At 50.1% G+C, this 20,973-nt stretch overlaps 1 protein-coding gene across 1 annotated transcript in view; it reads left to right on the top strand.

Annotated features, from left to right (window-relative positions):
• The first annotated feature begins 7,675 nt into the window (after positions 1–7,675).
• Positions 7,676–20,973, top strand: part of LOC147706260 (bactericidal permeability-increasing protein-like) — a 103,161-nt gene continuing 89,863 nt past the window's right edge. Inside the window, exons 1-4 of the mRNA XM_086932704.1 lie at positions 7,676–7,811; positions 10,948–11,070; positions 13,456–13,570; positions 20,446–20,574. Coding sequence (XP_086788830.1) covers positions 10,962–11,070; positions 13,456–13,570; positions 20,446–20,574 — 353 coding nt within the window. The 5' untranslated portion in view covers positions 7,676–7,811; positions 10,948–10,961. The remainder of the gene's footprint in view (positions 7,812–10,947; positions 11,071–13,455; positions 13,571–20,445; positions 20,575–20,973) is intronic.

The raw sequence follows: 20,973 nt of genomic DNA, 5'->3' as shown, positions 1-20,973 counted from the left end.
TGTTCTTTTTTTTTTTTTTTTTAAATATATTTTTATTGCAGAGTTATAAACCACAGGATACAATTAATCAGCCAGTTCACTCGTGATATCCCCCCATCCAATAAGAAATCCAAATCATACACAGCCATTCAGCCCGCATCCCGGAGGCCGGGCGGCATATTACTTCGTTCAATAGGAAAACATCGCGGTGCACGTCCCATAGGGACCATGGTTGAAATGTCGTTTTGCGTATCTGCTTTTACCCCCCCACCCACAACATCACTCCCATCAGCCATCCCAGTGAGAATCAGCGGTATCGCCCTTGTCGGGACCTGCCCTAGGCGCTATGAGTTGTCACACCTGGCCGCTCTCCCCAGCCATTCCACGCTCCACACAGTACCCACCACCCTAGTAGGTCCAAGGTGCCCTAATGGGCCACCATCTAGCGGCTTCCGGCCCACCCCAAACTCCCATTAACCAACCCCCCCAGAGCCCCCCTCCCCTGGCAACTGCTAAGGTGTATGCCTCGTCCTGCCGAATAGGATGGATCCATTACAGTGCGTGGTACAATACTTTTGTGTTCGCCCCGCGGTGTCCACCGGCCTAGTTTTCACCATCCTCATCCTCTACCAAAGAATCACGCAACGCCTGTACCACTAACTCCCATGCACGCGCCGCATCCAATGCCTTCTCGTTCCCCATCTTGACAGCCTGCTTCATCCGGAGCACACTCTCGCAGTCAGACCACCGCAGCAATTCATTCTTCCATCTACGAAGTGAGGGTCCCCCCCTGGACTTCCAATGCCACGATATTTCCCTCTGCGCCAGTATGAGACCCAGGTCAATGAATTTGCTCGTCACCTTGGTGTGTTTAGTATGCGGGAACCAGAGCAGCAGGCACGCCGCCATATCAAATTCCACCTCCCTGTCAGTTACTTCGTTCAGGAGTTCCCCTACCTCCGCCCAATAGGTCCCCAGGTGTGAGCACCCCCAAAACAAATGGTCCATGTCCGCGCCCAGAGACGAACACCGTGGGCATCGGGCATCCGGCACCTGAAAGTACCGCTGTAATTTCTCAGGAGTTAAATAGGCCCTATGAAGCACATAGAAATGCACTTGCTGAAAGCGCGCGTTTCTCGTGCCCTTCCACGTGCGCCGCAGGATATGGCCCCATGTCGTATCCGGTATGGGCCGGCCCACGCTCTCCTCCCATTTAGCCTTGAGCCCTTGGAGTGGTTCCAATCCCTCATTTAGCATCCTATTATGGAGGCACGTCACAGCTTTGAACGTACCTGCCGCCATCACCACATATTGGCACGCCATAGTCGTTGTTGGTTCCATGAGCCCCCCTTTCCAGTGCTTCTGTATGGCAGCCACCACCGCCGAGTGTAGGAGGAACCCCCCATCTGGCAGCCCAAACTGGTCCCGGAGCGCTTCGAACGGCGCCAAAGCCCCGTCTATGTATAGGTCGCCTACCACCTGCAGTCCCGCCTCTTCCCAATCCAACAACGGGGACCAATCCCCCCCGTGCGGCAAAGCCGTCAGCATTCCGATCGGGATCTCCGGTGCATAAGGCCGCGATGCCTTCGCTCTCCGAAGGCTCCTCTGCCAGCACAGCCGGAGCGTCCGCTCCTCCATGGTGAGGGCCCGCAACTCGAGCCTCTGTTGCATGATGATGTAGGACAGCACGTGGCGTTGTATCCCCCGATCTCGGTCTTCCTCTGGACCCCGAAACACCCTAGCTACATTCTGAGTAAGGACCTGCAGCTGCGCCGCAAGATAATACAGCTCGAAGTCGGGCACAGCCATGCCCCCTTCTAGCTTGGGGCGAAGTAGCGTGCTCAGGGCCACTCTACGACGGCCATGCCCCCATAGGAAGCCAATAATCATTGACCGCAGGTCTCTAAAGACCCCTTGGGGAATCCAAACAGGCAGCGTTCGGAAATAATAGAGGAAGCGGGGGAGCGCCACCATTTTCAAAAGTGCAATCCTACCCAGAACCGTCAGCGGGAGGGTCGACCAGAAAGACAAGCTGCCCCTCAGTGCCCGGACACAGCGACCAATGTTGCCCTCCAATAAGTCCGCTGTCGCGTGGTAAATGCGAACACCCAGATAGGTGAAGCAAGAGGGTTCCCATACCACGCCCAAATCGCTGTCAGGGACTGGTGAGCCCGCTCGCAGCGGGAACACACAAGTCTTCGCCCAATTGACCTTAAGGCCCGACAGCCGGCCAAACTCAGACAACAGATCCATCGCTCCGACCAATGCCCCCGAGGTGTCAGCTAGGTACAGGAGCAAGTCATCCGCATATAGCGATATATAATGCCAGTGCCCGCCGCTGGCTACCCCCACGTACCTGTCACCTGACCTCGCATGGACCGCCAAGGGTTCCATCGCCAGAGCAAACAATAGGGGGGAGAGAGAACATCCCTGTCGTGTGCCCCTGCCCACCGGGTACGCCGCAGACACCAGACCGCCCAACCGCACTCTCGCCGTTGCCGAGGTATATAAGACCCTCGTCCACCTGCGGAACCCTTCGCCCATGCCAAACCTCTCTAATACTCCATCCAGGAAAGACCATTCCAAACTATCAAAGGCCTTCTCGATGTCCACGGACAGGACCGCCGGAGCTCCCTCTCCGTCCAAGATGGCGTCCATTATTCCCACCAGGCGGCGAATATTCAGCGCCGTGCTCCTCGTGGGTATAAACCCGGCCTGGTCCCTGTGTACCAGGCCCGTCATATGTGGGGCCAACCTGGTGGCTAGGATTCGGCTCAGAATCTTATAATCTACCGTCAGCATGGACAGCGGGCGATAAGACCTCACATCCGCGGCATCCCGGCCAGGCTTTAGGAGCGGTACAATCAAGGCCTCCCGCATGGACCCGGGCAACACCCCAGCCTCGAAGGCTTCCGTATACACCACCAGCAGCCTGGGAGCCAAGCTGTCCACATACCGTTGATAAAATTCAATCGGCAGTCCGTCCACCCCGGGCGTCTTGTTGCGGGCCATATGTTTGATGGCCACCCGTATTTCTGTGAGCGTGATCGGGCTACCCAGCTCCTTCGTGTCCTCCTCGTCCAAGACCGGAAGCTGCCTCTCCCCCAGGTATTCCGCAATGTCCTGAACCCCCACTCCCAGCTGACTCTGGTACAATTCCTCATAATACCCCCTAAAACGTTCCAATACCGCTGCCTGGGAGTACACCATTTCTCCCTGCGCATTATTAATGCTGAGGATCGGGCAGCCCCTAAGTTCCGGGTTAGCTAGTCTGGCCAAGAGGGTACCCACCTTGTCCCTTTCTGCATGTGCCCTGATGATATACTGCCTGTAGTCATAACACCTTAAACGTTCCGCCTCGGTGGCAACCACTTCCTTCGCTTCCAATAACTGGGCCTGTAAATCTGGCCTGGCCGGCCTACGGCGCTCCAAGTCCCTCAAAGTTTCTTCCGCTTTCATGAGGTCGTTCAACACAGTCGTGCGAGCATTCGAGAACCTACCCAAACACACCCCTCTCACCACCACTTTCATTGCATCCCATTCAGTGGACCTGCTCGTGGCCGTGCCCTCATTCACTCCGAAATAGCTATCAATGCCTTGCCGAACCGCATCGCTGAACACAGAATCCTCAAGCGTCTCCGGCCGAAGCCGCCATGTTGGTATCACTGAGCGCTCTCTCTGCCACTGAATGTGTACCAATAGGGGGTTATGATCGGAGATAGTCCTAGCCAGGTATTCCGCATGGGAAATCAATGGGGCTAGGGAACCACCGCAGAGCACCGAATCAATCCTGACATGCAGGTCATGGAGGGCAGAGTAAAAGGAATAATCCCTGGCTCCCCTGTGCCGCTCCCTCCAGACATCCAACAACCCCCATCTATCCTGCCAATCCTTCCTATGCGCGGCCAGCCTGCGCACCGGGGAATCCACCAGGGGGGGATGGGACCTATCCAGAGCCACATCCGTGATCGAATTGAAGTCCCCCCCTAACACTATCGGGCCCGCCAGGAAAGAGGCCAAGGACCCCGAGAGGCTATCAAAATATCGAGCTTGTTCCGTGTTCGGTGCATATACACAGCAGAAGACCACATCCCTTCCATATAACCTCCCCTCCACCGCCACAAACCGGCCATCCGGATCCACTACTTGATTCAGCACTTGAAAGGGTATCCCTGCCCTCACCCAGATCAGCACCCCCCTGGCATACGCTGAATAAGTGGTGCCAAACACCTGGCCCGCCATCTTTTCTGCAGGGCAGCGCACTCTTTTTTGGTGAGATGAGTCTCCTGGAGCATAGCAATCTGAACCCCCCTACGTACTAGATATGCATGAACTTTGTGACGTTTCATCATAGTTCGTAGCCCCCGGACATTCCACGTCAGGCATTTCAGATTAGGTAATGTCCCCATTCCAACTTCGTACAGTCCGATTCAAAGAACAAAGGATCATAGCCCCCCCAATGCAGTTGCCCCCCCCCGAACATACCCAAAACAGAAAAACTTCCCAAACCCCACTCCCCAGGACAGAGCACACGAACCCAATGGCCGCCCCCATCCAAACCTTGAACCAACTTCTCGCACTCTTACCCTGTGGTCTCCACCACAGTCGGCCTTAAGGGCCCAAGGGGGTGAGTCACCGCCGACCCCAGCAAGCGGAGCCCGCGCCCCGCACCTTCATCCCCTCCGATGCACACAGCTCCCCCTCCCGGCATCCCGTCCTCCATCAACAGGATACCACCCTACCATGAAGTCTAGATATAGTCCCAATTCAATCTCAGCCGCAGAAGATACCATCCGATGTCTGTGGGGTCACTATCGGTCCCTTCGAACTTTCCGCCTCTGAGAGTTCCTCTCCCGTCCTGCTGCCTTCCCCTCCCGAGTCCGTCTCTGCCCGTTCACTGTTCTGTTGCGACCCTGTAATGGCTGCCGTCGCTGCGAGCGCATCCCTCTTCTCCGCCGCCATTTGAGCTTCCCATTTCTCCCGCTGGCGCCTGTTGCGGGATCTGATGCGTTGTGATTGCCTCACCCGGGGCTGCTTGGGTTGGTCTCGCCTACTTTTATGCGATCTGTCCGTCCCCGCTCTATACGACTCCAGCCATTGCCAAACTTCATCCGGAGTCTGAAAAAAGTGCGTGGAGCCATCCATAATGATCCGCAGCTTAGCCGGGTAGAGCAAGGAGTACTGGATGCCTTCCTCCCTGAGCTCCTTTTTCACCGCGAGGAACGATGCCCTGTTCTTCTGGACCGCTTCAGTGTAGTCCGGGAAGATCGTAACCTTACTGTTCTCCACCTCATACGGGCCCGACATCCTGGCCCGCTGGATGAGGAGATCCCGGTCCTTGTAGTGGAGGAGCCGCACCACCATCGGTCGGGGGGGGCGGCCAAGTCCCGGCGGGCGTGCAGGTACCCGGTGAGCTCGCTCCAAAGTGAAAAAAGGAGTAAGCCCCTCCGGCGCTACCACAGTGCGGAACCAGTTCTCCATATAGGCCACCGCATCCTCCCCCTCAATCCGTTCCGGCAGGCCTACGACCCGCACGTTGTTCCGTCTATTGCGGCCTTCGGCATCCTCCGCCCTCCGCTCCAGCGTGTCCAGTCGGGCCAAGATGTCCGCGATCCTGTGCTCCGCGGTCACCACCGATGGCTTCAGGTCCAGCAACAGTTGGTCATGGTCCTTGACTCTGTCCGCCAGCTTCGCGTGATCCGCGCGCAGCAGCCCCAGGCCCGTGGCCACCTGGGCAATGTCTTGGTGCAATGCTTCCTTAGTTGAGGTAATCGCCTCAAGTATGGCATCCAAACGCCGGTTCAGCCGCTGTTCTTGATCAAGCTCCGGGGAAGGACTCTCGCTCAGCCGAGTAGATGTCGCCAAGTCCCCCTCAGGGCGTCCCTCGGCCATCGGCCCTCCGATCGCCGCCATTACAGGGTGCTGCGTCACAGGTCCAGGAACCCGTTTTGCGTTGGCGCCCGTAGTGCCGTGCCAGTCTCCGGGCACCGGGCAGTGCAATGTCCCTTCCGACGCTCTCAGGAGCAACGACCAGTTAGACTAGCTCCGTTCCGTCGCCCCCCTCGGAAGCCTGAGGGGGGAAGGATGAGTCTTATGACGGTGGCCAACGAAGGTCCCCAAGCTTCTGGGTGAATCCGGTCAACGTCCCCTGGTCTCAGGACACAGCACCGCCTATCCTAGTGCCCTGATCAGCCGATTACAGGATCTCTTGCCAATCGGCGACAACTTGGCTCAGTGCTGAAGTTCGGAGCCGTCCGACCTCCTCGCCGCCATTTTCTTCGCGCTCTCGGCAACACCTCGGCCGCCTCTCCAACTCGGTCTTCCCGGGGCCAGCAGTCCCCCAGCGACTCTCCGATTGTGCCCAGCTGTCCCCTTACACTTCAGAGGGCAGGAGCATCGTCTTCGGGTCGCCTAGGGTTCCGAAAACAGGAGAATTAGCGGGATTCCGCGCGGAGCTGCGAGCTCACGCCGCCATCCCGATCGGCGTCCAAGCCACGCCCCCACCAATAGCGTGTTCTATAACAATATTTTTGTTTTTTATTCAGAAAAGTCAATCTATACACACACCACAATCTGCTGACAGGCGTGGAGTGGGGATTCCAGAGCTGGGATCCCTTGGAAGGAAGCTGCGAGAAGGTTGGATCCTAAATCCTATTATGTTTAAATAGACAATGTCATGATGACACCGGCTGCTTCAATGGGTCCAGGAACCATTGCTTTATGTGCATTTTGGTCCCCCGCGTTCCTCTTGGGTGCACGCTTGTGTGTTAGTACATTAGTACATTGGAAAGTAATCGAACACGCACACACTTCAAAGATATACCTCTTTCAAGCGGCTGTAGAAGAAATTGTTTTGTCTACAGGTAAAACAATGTTCTTTGTCAAACAAAAATAAAGTATATAGTTCAATTGCACTATTGTGTTACATTAACACATGCATGAAGGTACAACAACACCACAAACAGGTGTACATGTGTAAATGATAACGCTGTGGTATAACATGGATTTGGGAAAACATTCCAGAACCACTCCTGGAATTCTGTGTCTGTAGCAGATTCCCAGAAGGAGGTGTGGATTGTTGTGTGAATTTCATGGTCGTCGGAGAAAAGACTCAAAAACATAGGCTGTCACTTTTAAGGACACAGCTAAGGGCGTGGTACCTGTCACTTTTTGGGACACACATGATGAGTAAAGGTATCCCGACTTTCTACTTAGAGGAAACTTACGGGTGTAAATTTTCGACTACTTTTTGTGAATTGGGCCTGCTATGGTTCTGAAACCTCTGGCTCTTATTTAGAGTTTGATGGACAGGATACTCTGTCAAAATGTGAAGGACATTCCGTCCGCCGTATTACAAGTGCCGTCGGCTACAATGGAGTTGAGATACGGCTAACTGGATAGTTGCCAATTTTGTGCATCTGCCAAACTCTACATGAGGCCCATTGTCTTTCACTCTGCAAGATGGTCGATCAGCCTAACCCCTATGCACACACACCCAATGGCTTCCTGGAACAATTCGGAAGTCGTGTTTACTGAAGAGTGCGGTGATGATGCAATTGAACATTGTTGCCAGTTTTAATTAGGTCTGGAACATCACGCCATTGAAACAGGTTCTGTGTGTTTGTCAAGGTGACGTTCATAGGAGGAAGACAAATAAATGTTCCAACCAAGTTCTTTGCGACCCACAGGAGAGCTATCAGTCAGTCCTCTGCCACCTGCGTATGGTAATCATTCTCTTCCACTGGTGAATGCATGAATGAAGCGCGGTCTGGAGACACTGCAGGAGGTGGACACACCGCAGAGAGCTCACATCTTCAAGTCCTACAGGGTCTGTAAGTATGTCTCAGATCTTTTGTGTTTTGATATTCATCCTTCATGCCACAGACTATTCACAGGAGCATTCCATAATCCATTCCTATAGGAGGCGTGGCGGGGCTCCCTGGGAATGCAGGGATGGGGTACTGAAAGCAGTGCTTAATTTGTAACAAAACAAAATAATAAATAAGTACCAGGGCCCTCGTCAGGAGGCCACTGAAGCTCGCACCACCCATTGTCACTGCCCGCACTGTCAATGACGGTACCTACACAACTACTAACAATCACACTGATACAATTGTGATTATTCAGCATGTTTGAGGCCCCATAAGCTATAAGAATGGTGTGGGCGACACGTATTAGTTATTTTTAATTATTAAACAACTGTTGTGCTGCTAATCTCTAAATTATACAAACAGCGCCACTATGTGGCAGCTGTTATAAGTGCTGATGTTGACAATTAAGGGCTGGTGCCGAGCCAGGACACCACCTTCTCAAATTAAGCACTGCAAGGGACAATAAACCTCCGTTCCTGCAGTCGCATTCCCTGTAAGTGCACTGTTTTCAAAGTATCAGAGGCTGCTTTAAATAAAATGATCATGCTGGGAATTACTTTAAGGGAAGCATATGCTTTTTAAAGAAGAGGGGGACATGTCATTTGATTCAAAATGGTTGGGAAAATGGACTTTACAAGTCAGAAAGACTCTTCCGACTCACACAGCAGCTTTAGTACTTTGCAGTTTCTGATGTTAATGTTGCAAAATCACAGGCTTTGCGACTGCAAAATCAGATTGTACACTGGGCTCATGGGTCTGAAATCCAGTCCCTTCTTAAAGCGGGACGGCGATGAAGTATCAAGATATAGACGTATAGACAGGGGGTGTGAGAACATTCCCTGGTTTCTCCCAAAAGTGAATAAGCACACAATAGAAGGCTCTAGGTGTGTGGTACTGTGATTTTCCACCTTTCTCTCTTTGTCTCCTGTGGGCTTAGAAGAACCTGCCTGGTGTGCCCACATGTCTGGCACTCATCCATCAGTGGTACCATGCCCATGGTTCCGGCAGCTGTGACCATTGTTTTCACATGGTTACTAGGTTGCCTGTAAAATACTAATCCCTTGGTTGACTTGTTGACATATATGCACGCCCTTATGACGCACATATAGATCACAGTAATAAGCCTAACCTACGAAGAGAAGTGCCCTCCAGTGGGTTTTGGGCAAACATTGGAGAAAATATCTGGCAATTGGCCAATGCAGGCACCCTGGTAGCCAAGGGTGACAAAGAAGGAAACTTGAGTTGAAATCTCTCCAAAGGGCACTGCGTGTAAGCCCATGCTCAGTGGCAGCATTGCCAACCACCGCCTGCGCACTTCCCAGATCACCTTACTGGCACAGTCAACTCTTTGGGATAACGGTAGGATCCCTGACAAGCATCAACAGGCAGGGGTGGGAGAAGCCATTCACGCGTCCCTAACATATCAAGGTAGCAAGATGGGTATGGTGGATGCCCGAATGCCACAAGACAAGCCCCATTGTGGCATCATACTCCAGGCACAGGATTCTATCAGTGTGACCCCTTGCCATCTATAAGATATCAGGCCTGTGCTTAATTTGAGCCGGTGGTTTCTGGTGCTCAGCACCGGCACTTAATTGCCAACACCAGGACTGGTACCAGTCTGCCACATGGTGGTGCTGGTAAAAATGACTATTGAATTCTGCCCCAGCCTTGAGGGCCTAGAGTAGACTGAATTGTCACACTTGTAAGAGTGTGATGATTAGTAATTGTGCTGGTACTGTCATTGGCAGCGCTGGCAGGGGCAATGTGGGGCGCAAGCTGCAGCGCCTCCTGGCGAGGGCCCTGGCACTTCGTATTTCTTTACAAATTAAGCACTGTACCCGGCCAAGTTTGGGGGGTCTGCTGTGCCACAAATAGCTGCAGGATTGCAAGCTTGTCTGAGAGGCCTGCCAGACACTCAATCATGCATTCCATGTTCCATGAACTCCTTATGTTCAGACAAAGAACCTTCCATTCAGGGCAGGCTGATGGCTGTTACTATGCATGGGGCTCGGGGCTTGGCTACCCCTCATGGTCTGGCTTCACTTATGCACTCTATCTATGTAAGACCCATGCTCACCTGACCTTCCTTTAAATAATCACATTCTCTGTTCATAAATACAATTAAGTTATTTTTGTTCAATGGCAGGTGCCCCTTGGAGTGGAACGAAAATACAAGTCTGTACAGCTCTGAGCAGTTGTATTTTGGCGAGTGTCATTTAAAACTAAAAGAAGGAACAATGACAGGTTCTTGCTCTGCACAGCGACAAACAGGCACTGCAGTTTCATAAGAAACGCACAGGCTTGCTGCCTGCTTTCGGGCTTTAGGGAAAACCTTTCATACAGACTAAACGTTTAACTTTACATTTTGTAAACAAAAGCTGAATATATTTAAAATCTTCCAAACGTACTCTGAGTGTACAAAGCTAATTGTATAATATATTAGAGTGAGGCACATAAAACAGAAGCACAAGAAAAACAACCGAGGCGAGATGATTGCTTTAGTTAGTCGGCCATGTTTGGGGAGATTGCTATTGACTGAACTATGTAGGAAAATAAATGCACAGTTTTGAAAATGAAGTTTACAATAATTATATTGAAGTTAGTTTCTGAGGTAAACCAGTACGCACCCCGAGTGTTAGTCCTGCTCATTGCTACCTACTTTTTGGGGAGATTTGGGAGGAAGATGGTTGGGAACTGTTCTCCAGGCTTGTCAATAACATTATGTGGGGCCCTTTTCATTCTATGTGGGAAATGTGTTTTCTGGTAAAACTTTACCTATCCTCTCCAGCATTTGGTGGGCCCTCTGTGTTTTGTCATCATGAAAGAATACAGCAGGCCTGCTTTTTTAAAATTCTATATGTATTAGGTGCTTGGCACCCTGCATGTGCAGACTAGACCAGGGAAAAGAGACCCATTTTCCTCCCAACTTCCTTTTGTGAATACCCTGCTCCGCTCTGATTGGCCAGCTCCCTCTGTCCTCGTGCATTGCCCTCTAATTGAGGTTGCAGCTATGAGTGTTATTGTCTCTCTTTTTGTGATCCTGCAGGTGCCTGTCTTGGTTTTGGTGGCGATTAAAACTTTATTTTTCCAACAGAGTCTGGCTTACAGATGCTTCAAAAGATACTTTGGGTCGCCGCCCTGCTGTGCACCGTGCTGGGCACGGAGACCCCCAACCCTGGGCTGAAAGGGCGAATCACAATGAAGGCACTTGAAGAGGGTGAGTGACACATTGAGTAGAGGGGAGCACAGGTACAATGAGGCCCTAGCGAAACGGTATATTACATATTAATGAACTGGTACCATCACGCAATGTACCGCATCATGCTGCATATTTTCTATTTTTTTCTTGCCATGTAATTTAGTAAACCCTGTCGCATAACGTAATCCTTCACTGCCGCATAATTCCAGTGTCTCTGGGTTTATATAACACAACATATTTCAGTGGCGCCCAACTTTTTGGCAATGTGGACGGCGTCCACCCTATGAAAATAGCCGGTGGACGCCGTCTACCCATGTGTACCTCCGAAGTGTGCCCTGATGGTAGTGTGTCGTATTGTTATTGCACTTATGAATAGCGCTTAAAACCCCTGATGTGGGATTGAGGCGCTTTACGCTGGATAGCAATTAGCACGCCACTCCAGCTAGGCTACTGAGTTTATGAAAACGCAAATTTTAGCAAGAACCACAGGTAAAACAATTGCACCAAAAAATAGTCAAACAGTGTCTCACCTTCGGTACCCTTGCTTATCTCTGCGTTTCTTGGGTGTTTTGTCTCCAGCTATGCACTGCCTGGAAACTGCAGCTGCCTACACGGGAAAGTGGGTTCTCGCATGATGAGGGGAGGTACTGAAAGAATCACTCGGAATTTTTTTTTAAAAAAATCTAAGATTTGAAGACAACCTTCTAGTTATTTTCTGTAATTAGTGCTAGACTTTCCAGCAGCCTAATGAAGGATGTTTTTAGCTTTGAGTCACTCCTTCACGCCAAGGCTTTCAAGAGATAGCGCCTACATTGAAGTGCAGCACGCGCCTGGTCCTGCACGTGTTGCCATTCGCTGAGGGAGAACAAGTCCAAACCTGCCAACTTGAAGAACAATCTCACCGTGTGAGGAGGGGGTGGGGCCCCAGAGTGGGTGGGTCCTCATGCCGAGAAGCACATACACCCCACCCCCCCCCAACACACACCCGGCCCACCACTCTTACCTGCACGGGCCGCGGCTGGCAGAGGATAATACTTGGTAATAATCAGCAGACACTGGACAGGGATCAGCAGACACTGGACAGGGATCAGCAGACACTGGACAGTGCTCAGCAGACACTGGACAGGGATCAGCAGAAAAGGGACAGGGCTCAGCAGACACTAGACAGGGATCAGCAGACACTGGACAGGGAGAAGCAGAAAAGGGACAGGGAGAAGCAGACACTGGACAGTGCTCAGCAGACACTGGACAGGGATCAGCAGACACTGGACAGGGATCAGCAGACACTGGACAGGGATCAGCAGACACTGGACAGGGATCAGCAGGAAAGGGACAGGGATAAGCAGAAAAGGGACAGGGATCAGCAGACACTGGACAGGGATCAGCAGACACTGGACAGGGATCAGCAGGAAAGGGACAGGGATAAGCAGAAAAGGGACAGGGATCAGCAGACACTGGACAGGGATTAGCAGACACTAGACAGGGATCAGCAGACTCTGGACAAGGATCTGCAGACACTGGACAGGGATCAGCAGACACTGGACAGGGATCAGGATCAGCAGAGGCTGAACATGGAATAGAATATACTTGAAAGAAAGAAGCCTACAATATACTGCCCAGACCAGTGGGCACTGGACAGAGGTGACCAAAGACTTAACATGGAGCAGTAAACATCACACTATCTGTGGTAGAGGATATTGGAAATAGAGCACATGAACCTGGACTGGAAGAACAAGAGACCGATGGAGAAGAGCCATCTGAGAGGCTATCGAAAGGAAACATGGGTTAGCAGTGGGTGTTCAAACTGAAGTGACATCTAAATGGGCTGGGTGGGGAAAGCGTAGGCTCTCGTTGTGAGTGGCCATTGCAGGATACAATACTTATCGCCAGTTCTTAAAATCACACACAGAGAATCGGAATCTCACAATCACCTACTAAACGTTTTGCCCTTTGAAATCGCAAATGGCTTGTGGATTTTGGTGCTTTGTGCATCGAAACCCGCATGTACCACAATGCGGTATAACCTACTGATGTTTCCATGGACAAAATTAACGGGATGCAATAATCTGCCGTAGTTTGCTCCGGGATTTCAAAAGAATGGGCCACTTCTAATGAGAGTCAAAGAAGAAAGTTGTGTTTAACAGAGTGAAGGATCAAAGAGGTGGGAGTTGCTATTACTCAACTTAGCGGTACTCTTTGTAGTGACTTCAGAAGGATAAAAGGCTGCATTGCCTCTGCCAGGAGTCACACACACAGCCACACTTCTAAAGCTGGTGAATTAGACCATTGAACTAAATTACCAACTCCCTCAGGAAGGATCTTAGATGAAGGCATGCCATGAAAGTTCCAGCTCTTACTTCTGTGAGTGTTATAACCCCTCTCCATCCTTTCTATTTTTTCCAGTACGCAAAATAGGCATGGATGTTCTCCAGTCCCGCCTGAAGGAGATGACTATTCCAGACCAGGAAGGTCAACATCGCATCTCATGGATGATGACTGCAAAGTACAAAGTCTCCGGGTGAGTGTCCCTTTCCAATAGCTGGGATGTAAATGTAAATGTATTTGAGCTTATATAGCGCACAGCTACCCGCAGTGGGTTTCCCGGCGCTTGCTTAGGGAACCCGTCCTGGTATTCCCCTGTGAGATAACCCCGGCAGGGTATCCACAAGGTGAAAGCCAGGCATCCCGCCGCGAGGGGCCGTTGTGGAGATTAAGCAAACTATTGCCCAGAGTCGCAGAGTGTGAACCCGTGAGTCGAGAAGGCACCGGAGCGAGAATTATCGATGTGCCTAACACCAGAGTAAGACAAAGTCCTCTACCGCCAGGCGTACACCATCAGATGAATTAGTCATGGCTGAAGTTTAAGCCACACTCCTGTTAGTTGTATCCTCCTAACCCCATCCTCTGTCTTAGTAAGCATTTTCAATCCATCCGGAAAAGCCCTCCTAAGCCCCTATAGCAGAGACCACCTGCCCCAAGGAGAACTCTGGTTTCCCAACCTCTTTCACTCACCTAGCAGTGTTAGGGATTTGCACTAACATTAAGCGCAAGTTCTAACCAAAACCGTGTTCTTTCCCATCTCCCACTGTTCCCCTTAGCGCCATGAAACCTTTCTGGTATACGTGCGCTCTATTAATTCCCTCAACTTCAATTTCAACCTTGTACCTAAGATCCAATGGAAGCAATGTTCTTTAACATCTCCCACTATCCTGAGCAGTGAGCAACATATACTAGTGCATGAGAGCAGGCCGTAAATGGGGGGAAGGGGGATAGAATAGGAGAGAAAACAGCGACACAGGACTCCACACTTTGTCCCATCTGATTATTGTCAGATTTGTGGTTGGATTGAGCAGAATGCAACTAAACAGGCTGCCTCATCAATACAAGGATTACGCAGGGTCAACCAGGGTTTAGCGGAAATCACTCTAAACTGGGGAGCATCAATGAGATCAAAACAAATCATCTCTCGAGGGGTTTAAAACATATCAATTAAACCATATGCATATGGCACTTAACTAAACCTAAGGATACATTTGAATCATCCACTGCCTTAACATCCTCAGGAATTTTTTAATGACTGGGATTTTTAAAGACTGCGTTAACAGAAAATCCACACAATTCTTTTAAGCCTAAAATTGCTTCGTTTCGGCTGTCTCCCATCTGAAATTGCCTCTACTTCAATAGAAGTTAATGGGGTAAATACATTCTCCCTATTTATTTTTTACCAATCATCATTATTTTTTAACTCTTCCTCTTCCAAAATGTTGGCATAAAGACATCTCTACACACAGACATCTCCTCTGATCCCTTTTTTAGGCCACCGGGAATTCTCTCTGGCAGTGAATGGGGACGGTTATGCTAAGTGGCAAGAAGCTAACTGCAAGAGGCATGAAGACCTCTTGGATGAAGAGGGAGCAATGGCGTTCACACAGCTCCGTTCCGGGTATCGACTGGCCCCTGATTTCTACTGGCAATATATTGCCCTGAAACATTGGGTCACACAGCCCCACATACGCCCCATACCAGCCGCCCACTGAACGATTTAAAAAAATGGTTTGTTACTTGTCACTCCAACAAACGCCTACTTTCAGACATATATACTTTTATCACTGCACCTTTACATCACTCTAAATCGCCAGCGCAGTATAGGCGGGTGAATGAATGTGAGAGTGAATTCTCTATTAAGGAATGGCAGAACATTATACGTTCCTCAAAATTGCCCATTATTGGTATTACATTCGGTGAGGGTTGCGCGGTGGAGGGTAGGCGGGGACCCACAGTGCTGGAGTCAATGCGGATAGGAGGGCACCCTAACGCATTTACTGTGGTGCTGCCCAAAAATCCAGCAGTTTTGGTCAGCCCTCCTATTGGACATCGGCAACATCCATGAGACTGAGCCTCCTAGATTCCCAAGCTACATGAGCAATTTCCGTCCCATCTCCTTGCTTCCCTACCTCAGTAAAGTACTTGAGACTCATGTTACCAACTTCTTGAGCTCGTTCATTGAGCGTACCCAGTTCCTTGACCCTTGTCAAGCTGGGTTTAGATAGGCCCATTCAACTGAGTCAGTCATCCTGTTAGTGATGGAGGAGCTGAGAAGAGGAGCAGACCTTGGGATCAACCAGGCCTTGGTGCTCCTGGATTTGTCGGCGGCCTTCGACACGGTCGACCATGACATTCTGGTCGACCGTGTTGGCGATGTCGGCGTCCGGGGGCCGGCTCTTGGCTGGATTCGCTCTTTTCTGAGCAACTGTCACCAGGCGGTGCGTCTCTCAAACTTCTCAGCGGATAAGGTCAAGCTGTCATGTGGTGTTCCCCAAGGTTCTTCCCTTTTCCCCCTCCTCTTCAATTTATACCTGACTCCCCTCATTCGGGCTCTGCGGGGGTGTAATGTGACTGCATTTAACTACGCTGACGATATCCAGCTGGTCTTTGACATTGACGCCTCCGCACAATCCATTCATAATTTTCAGTCTACCATAATTATGTCTTATTAGTACCTGGATGGAAAACAACCACTTAAAGCTTAACCTGACAAGACCGAGCTGGTTTTGTTCAGTGGCACTTCCAATCCCTGGAACTCTAATTTTTGGCGTGTGACCTTGGTTCCCCGCCCTGCCCAGTTAATTCAGTAAAAAGCTTAGGAGTCATCATTGGTAAAGACCTCTCCATGAAGCCTCAGATTAGCTCTGTGGTTTCTTCCTCTTTTTTTCATCTTCGAAAAATCCGGAAGATCTCTCGATTTTTAACTACGGAGGCCCTGACCCTGGCTTTGCTGGCCCTGGTGGTCTCTAGGCTTGATTATGCCAACTCCCTCTATGTTGGCATCCCGGCGGACCAGCTGAATCGTCTTCAGCTGGTGCAAAATCAGGCCGCGAGACTAATCTTCCATCAGCCCAGACACTGTCATGTTCATCCCTTGCTAAAATCCCTACATTGGCTCCCAGTGGCCAAATGCAGCGAATTCAAACTTGGCTGTATTATTTTTAAAGCCCTGGCTGGCCTTGGCCCTCTCTTTATATCCTCTCTTCTCCATCGTTACTCTCCTCTGCGTCTTCTCCGCTCTTCTCACCTGGCCCATATCACTACCCCCACATTCAACAGCAAAAAACATGGCGGTCTCAGATTTTCATTTCTTATCCATCCAGGTGGAATGCACTGCCCCTGGAGCTGAGACTCACTCCTTCTTATCCCCACTTCAGATCCCTTCTGAAAACTTTACTGTTTCGCCAAGCCTATGCATAAACATTTTTCCTCCCTGGTCCTTCTGAAATTCACCACACTGCTTCTATGTTTTGCTCACCCGTGCTCACAGCGCCATGAAGTGCGCTATAAAAATATTTTTAACATAACATTTGTTGGGCTTACCTAACGTACCCCCTAAGATCTTGTTGTGGAATAGCTATTGCTATGGCCTTGGGGGCAGCCAAGCAGATTCTTTTATCCTGGTGGGGCACGAGTGCAGTTCTGGCCCATATGGATTGGTTGCACAAAATTGTGGGAACTTGTGTGTATGAAAAAGAAGACGGCAGGCGTCATGTGCACACTGCAGCATTTTGATAGAACATGGGGCTCAACCTTCAGATTCCTAGCAAACAAGTTTGTCAAACTGACATGTCCAGTATACATATCGTTCCGAGGATGATACCACCACATGTTTAGTAAGCATAAAGACTTAAGAAAGAATGAAGCTATCGGTAAGCATACTACTACTACCAGGCTCATCATTCTTTCTTAAATCTTTATACTTACTAAACATGTGGCGGTATCATCCTCGGCACGATTGGATCACCCATAGCATTGTAAAATCTCACCCATCCATCACTATCAATTATCTTGGATTCTTTACTTCCTCTTGGAATGACTCTCCTCCCCCACACTTTACCCCATGTTTACCTTCACCATCAGCACTGTTAATACAAGTCACCAATTATCCTGCACTGGCTAGTACTTAATTATATGTTTGGATTTTAATAATTGTATATATTGTATGGTATTACAGCCCTGAAGACACCCTTGTCTGGGGGAAATGCGTTGGCTGTCTACTTAAGAAAACTGAATGCATCTGCAATAAAAGACACCTTAAAATCACAAACAACGACGTGGAATTCCTTTTTTGCTTTCTGTTCATATTTATGATTTACCTTGTATATATATATTGCCTCTCATATCCTTTTGAATTAATGTTTAGCTTTGTGGTCATGTGCTAGCTGACCATCTGAGGTGGGCAATATTCTGTTACTTTTGTGACTTGTCCTGGCAGTGCAATCCTCCTATACCCGGCTGTCTCGTTCTCTTGTATATAAAGGCTTTTTTCCATTTCAGAGTATTATGTAGGTCTATGAGAAATCCTTATTATGCCAGATTAACTGGAGTAATTTCGGTAATTTTGCATTACTCTTTGACACAGAATTACCGATAATAGTTTGATTATACCCGCCCATAGAATTAACTGTGATTCTGGGGAAAAATCCTACAGAAAGAGCACAATTAGTGAGTGTGAATGGCTGCTTGCTCTTCCATTTATGTTCTGTTGCAAGTAGTGCTATTTGCTCAAAATGAACCGCTGCTTCCATTTTGGATGCAAGAGTGCAGTTTGCACCAAAAAACTAGTGCTAAATGGCGGATCCATGAAATGTCAGGTGAATGTCATTCCCTCATCTTGCTGCCTCACACTCCATAAAGTCTTCAAGTGGCTACCCATCAGCACCAGAACAAGGGTGACACAGGCTCTCAACACCAGCCGACTAGAATATTGCAACACACTCTATGTATTTGCCACCACCAAACTCATATAAAGTCTCCACACGATCCAGAACGCAGTTGCCAGACTGATCCTCAACCTCCCCAAGAGGACCCACATCACCTCGCACCTGAAGGACCTTCAATGGCTCCTCATCCAGAAGAGATGGCAATTCAAGCTTCTGACCCATGCCTACAAAGCCCTCCATGACCGTCTACGCCTGGATCACACCCAGTGCCATGAACCCTAGCCCTCAGCACTCCCACAGATACTCCACTGCAGACCTCTGTGCTCTGAACTCCAAGCGCAATAACGACTGCTGCCTCACATCGCCTAACTCTACAGCTCTACACCTGCATCCACTGCCGTTTCACCTCCACCCCAGCACCGACCACCACACCCAGCAATCAGCACCACACCAGCACCGGATGTCAACACCTCCCCGGAACAACTAAGCTCCCTCCTGATCAATGCCAGCTCACTCTGCAAGCATGCCACTGAAGTCTGGGACACCATCTCCACCCTTGCCCCCGAAGTGACCTTCATTACTGAGACCTGACCCACTCCACATCGGCCCCTGACATCGCCAGGGCAACACTCAGCAGCTACATGAGAAAGCACTGCGACTGCACCAACAGACACGGAGTTGACATCACCATTGTACACAAGGAATCAATCACCTTCACCATCACCGATGATGAAACCACGCCAATCATGGAACACATGACGCCCTCTGGGGCTAAGTTGCGCGATACAAATCCTGCTTCATTCATTCATGAACTTCCAGCTACACACCAACAATAAAGCACCATCAAAGGGGCCCTCACGTACAGACCTCAAGGACCACGAACCAGCCTCAGGAAAGCCATCGCTGAATTCATCACCCTGCTCACCATTGAATCTGAACACTACGTTTTCCTTGGAGACCTCAACTTCCACCTGGACGACTCCACTGACACCAACTCCACCGACCTCTGTAAAGAATTGGCAACATTGGGGTCAAACAACTAGTCACTGACCCCACGCACAAAGCAGGGCATACGCTGGACCCCATTTTTACGACCAGCAACAGAATCAGATATAGCCACACCTCGGAACTCACCTGGTCGACCACTCCATTGTACACTTCACTCTTGCCCGATCTCCTCACACCGCCACAGTGCCCCCTACCACTGCGGGTCCAAGGTCACACAGCAAACAATGGACTGATGCCCTCAGCATCACACAGCCCAACGCCACCACCAACCTGGACCAGTAGTAGAGAACTTCAATGCCTGGATCACCAGCTCCGCCAATTAAGTTGCTCCCGCCAAAACACACAATACTACCATACGAGCCAGCTGGTACACTGCGGAACTCAGCACATCGAACCACACCGGCCGAGCCACTTTCAAATCAGTCCCCAACAACTATCATCGCTAGCTCAAAGCCGCAAAAAGGGATGCCCTGACCCACCGTATCGAGACCAGCGCCAACCAAATCAAGTAACTCTTCTCATCGTCAGAGTTCACCTGCCCAGCAGCCAACGATAATTCGATCCTCAGGTTGTTTCTCTCCATGGCACGCCTTCGATGCACCAGCGGCACGCCAGCAGCACGCAGCTGAGCAGCGGCCTCCAGAAATAGGTCTGTGAGGTGGGAGGGGATGTGTGGGAGGCCTGAGGAGACTGGTGCCCACTGGAGAATGGAGGGAGCAACAAGGGGCAGAGCTAAGATGAATGAGTGGCAGGGAAAAGGAGAAGTGCACCCATCCCCCAAGAAAGACTAGACCTGTAAACAAGTGCCCACAATGAAAGCCCAAAATAAGACAGTCAAATACTTACAATTACACTTACAATTTGAGCAGAGCTCTTACAATTGAAGCCCAAAAAATAATTTATCAATTGGACATGCTGAGGTTTAGGGGAAGGGGTTACCTGGGGCCGAGAGCCGAGCAAAACTTTTGCAGCGGGGGCGAACTGGTAGCTGCAGCGAGGCAAGAGGCGAAAGGCAGACGTACCAACAGAGAGCCAAATGCGGCTGCGGTGGAGCGAGAGCGGTGGGCAAGACCAGGGATCAAGGGGAAGAGAGTGGGTGGAGATTACAGAGAGGGAATGGAAAGCCCAATGTCATATTACCCACACTTTGTGAACCTTTCTTCTTATTCCACAGGATACAGATTCAAGATCTACAGATCCCTGAATTCTCTGTGCGCTTCCTTCCTGGAACTGGGATAGAGCTGTCAATCAGAAACATTAGAGTGAAGATTACTGGCACATGGTCTGCAAAGCTTTTGTTCATGTGAGTGACCAAGAAAATGACCACAAGCCTAGTGCGTCAGAGCATCTCGAATTTGGATCACCTGTTTACCACATGCATTCCATATACACTTCTTACTCATATTTACAAGATTCGTGCCTGCTCCACAAATCTTTGAATATGGCTTGAATCTTTCAAAACATTTGCCTACACATGTGCACCACCACCCTCTAGGCAGGTAACCCATTTCCACATGCACATGTCCAAACTGTACAAACATGTCATCTGCATACCAGAGTACAAACAGGCCTTGCCATTCAACACACTATAGCAGAGCCTTAAAAGTGTTTAAGTGGGTGGGGAGATTGCAACTATCTCACCTCCTCCATCTCCACATGTCTGTAAAGAGTGCACTGCTTTATAACTAAGGCTACCAGTTTT

Source organism: Lissotriton vulgaris, chromosome 7, assembly GCF_964263255.1.
Source record: "Lissotriton vulgaris chromosome 7, aLisVul1.2, whole genome shotgun sequence".
In the NCBI taxonomy this organism is placed as follows: Eukaryota; Metazoa; Chordata; class Amphibia; order Caudata; family Salamandridae; genus Lissotriton; species Lissotriton vulgaris.
This window is presented reverse-complemented; position numbering and strand designations above follow the sequence as displayed.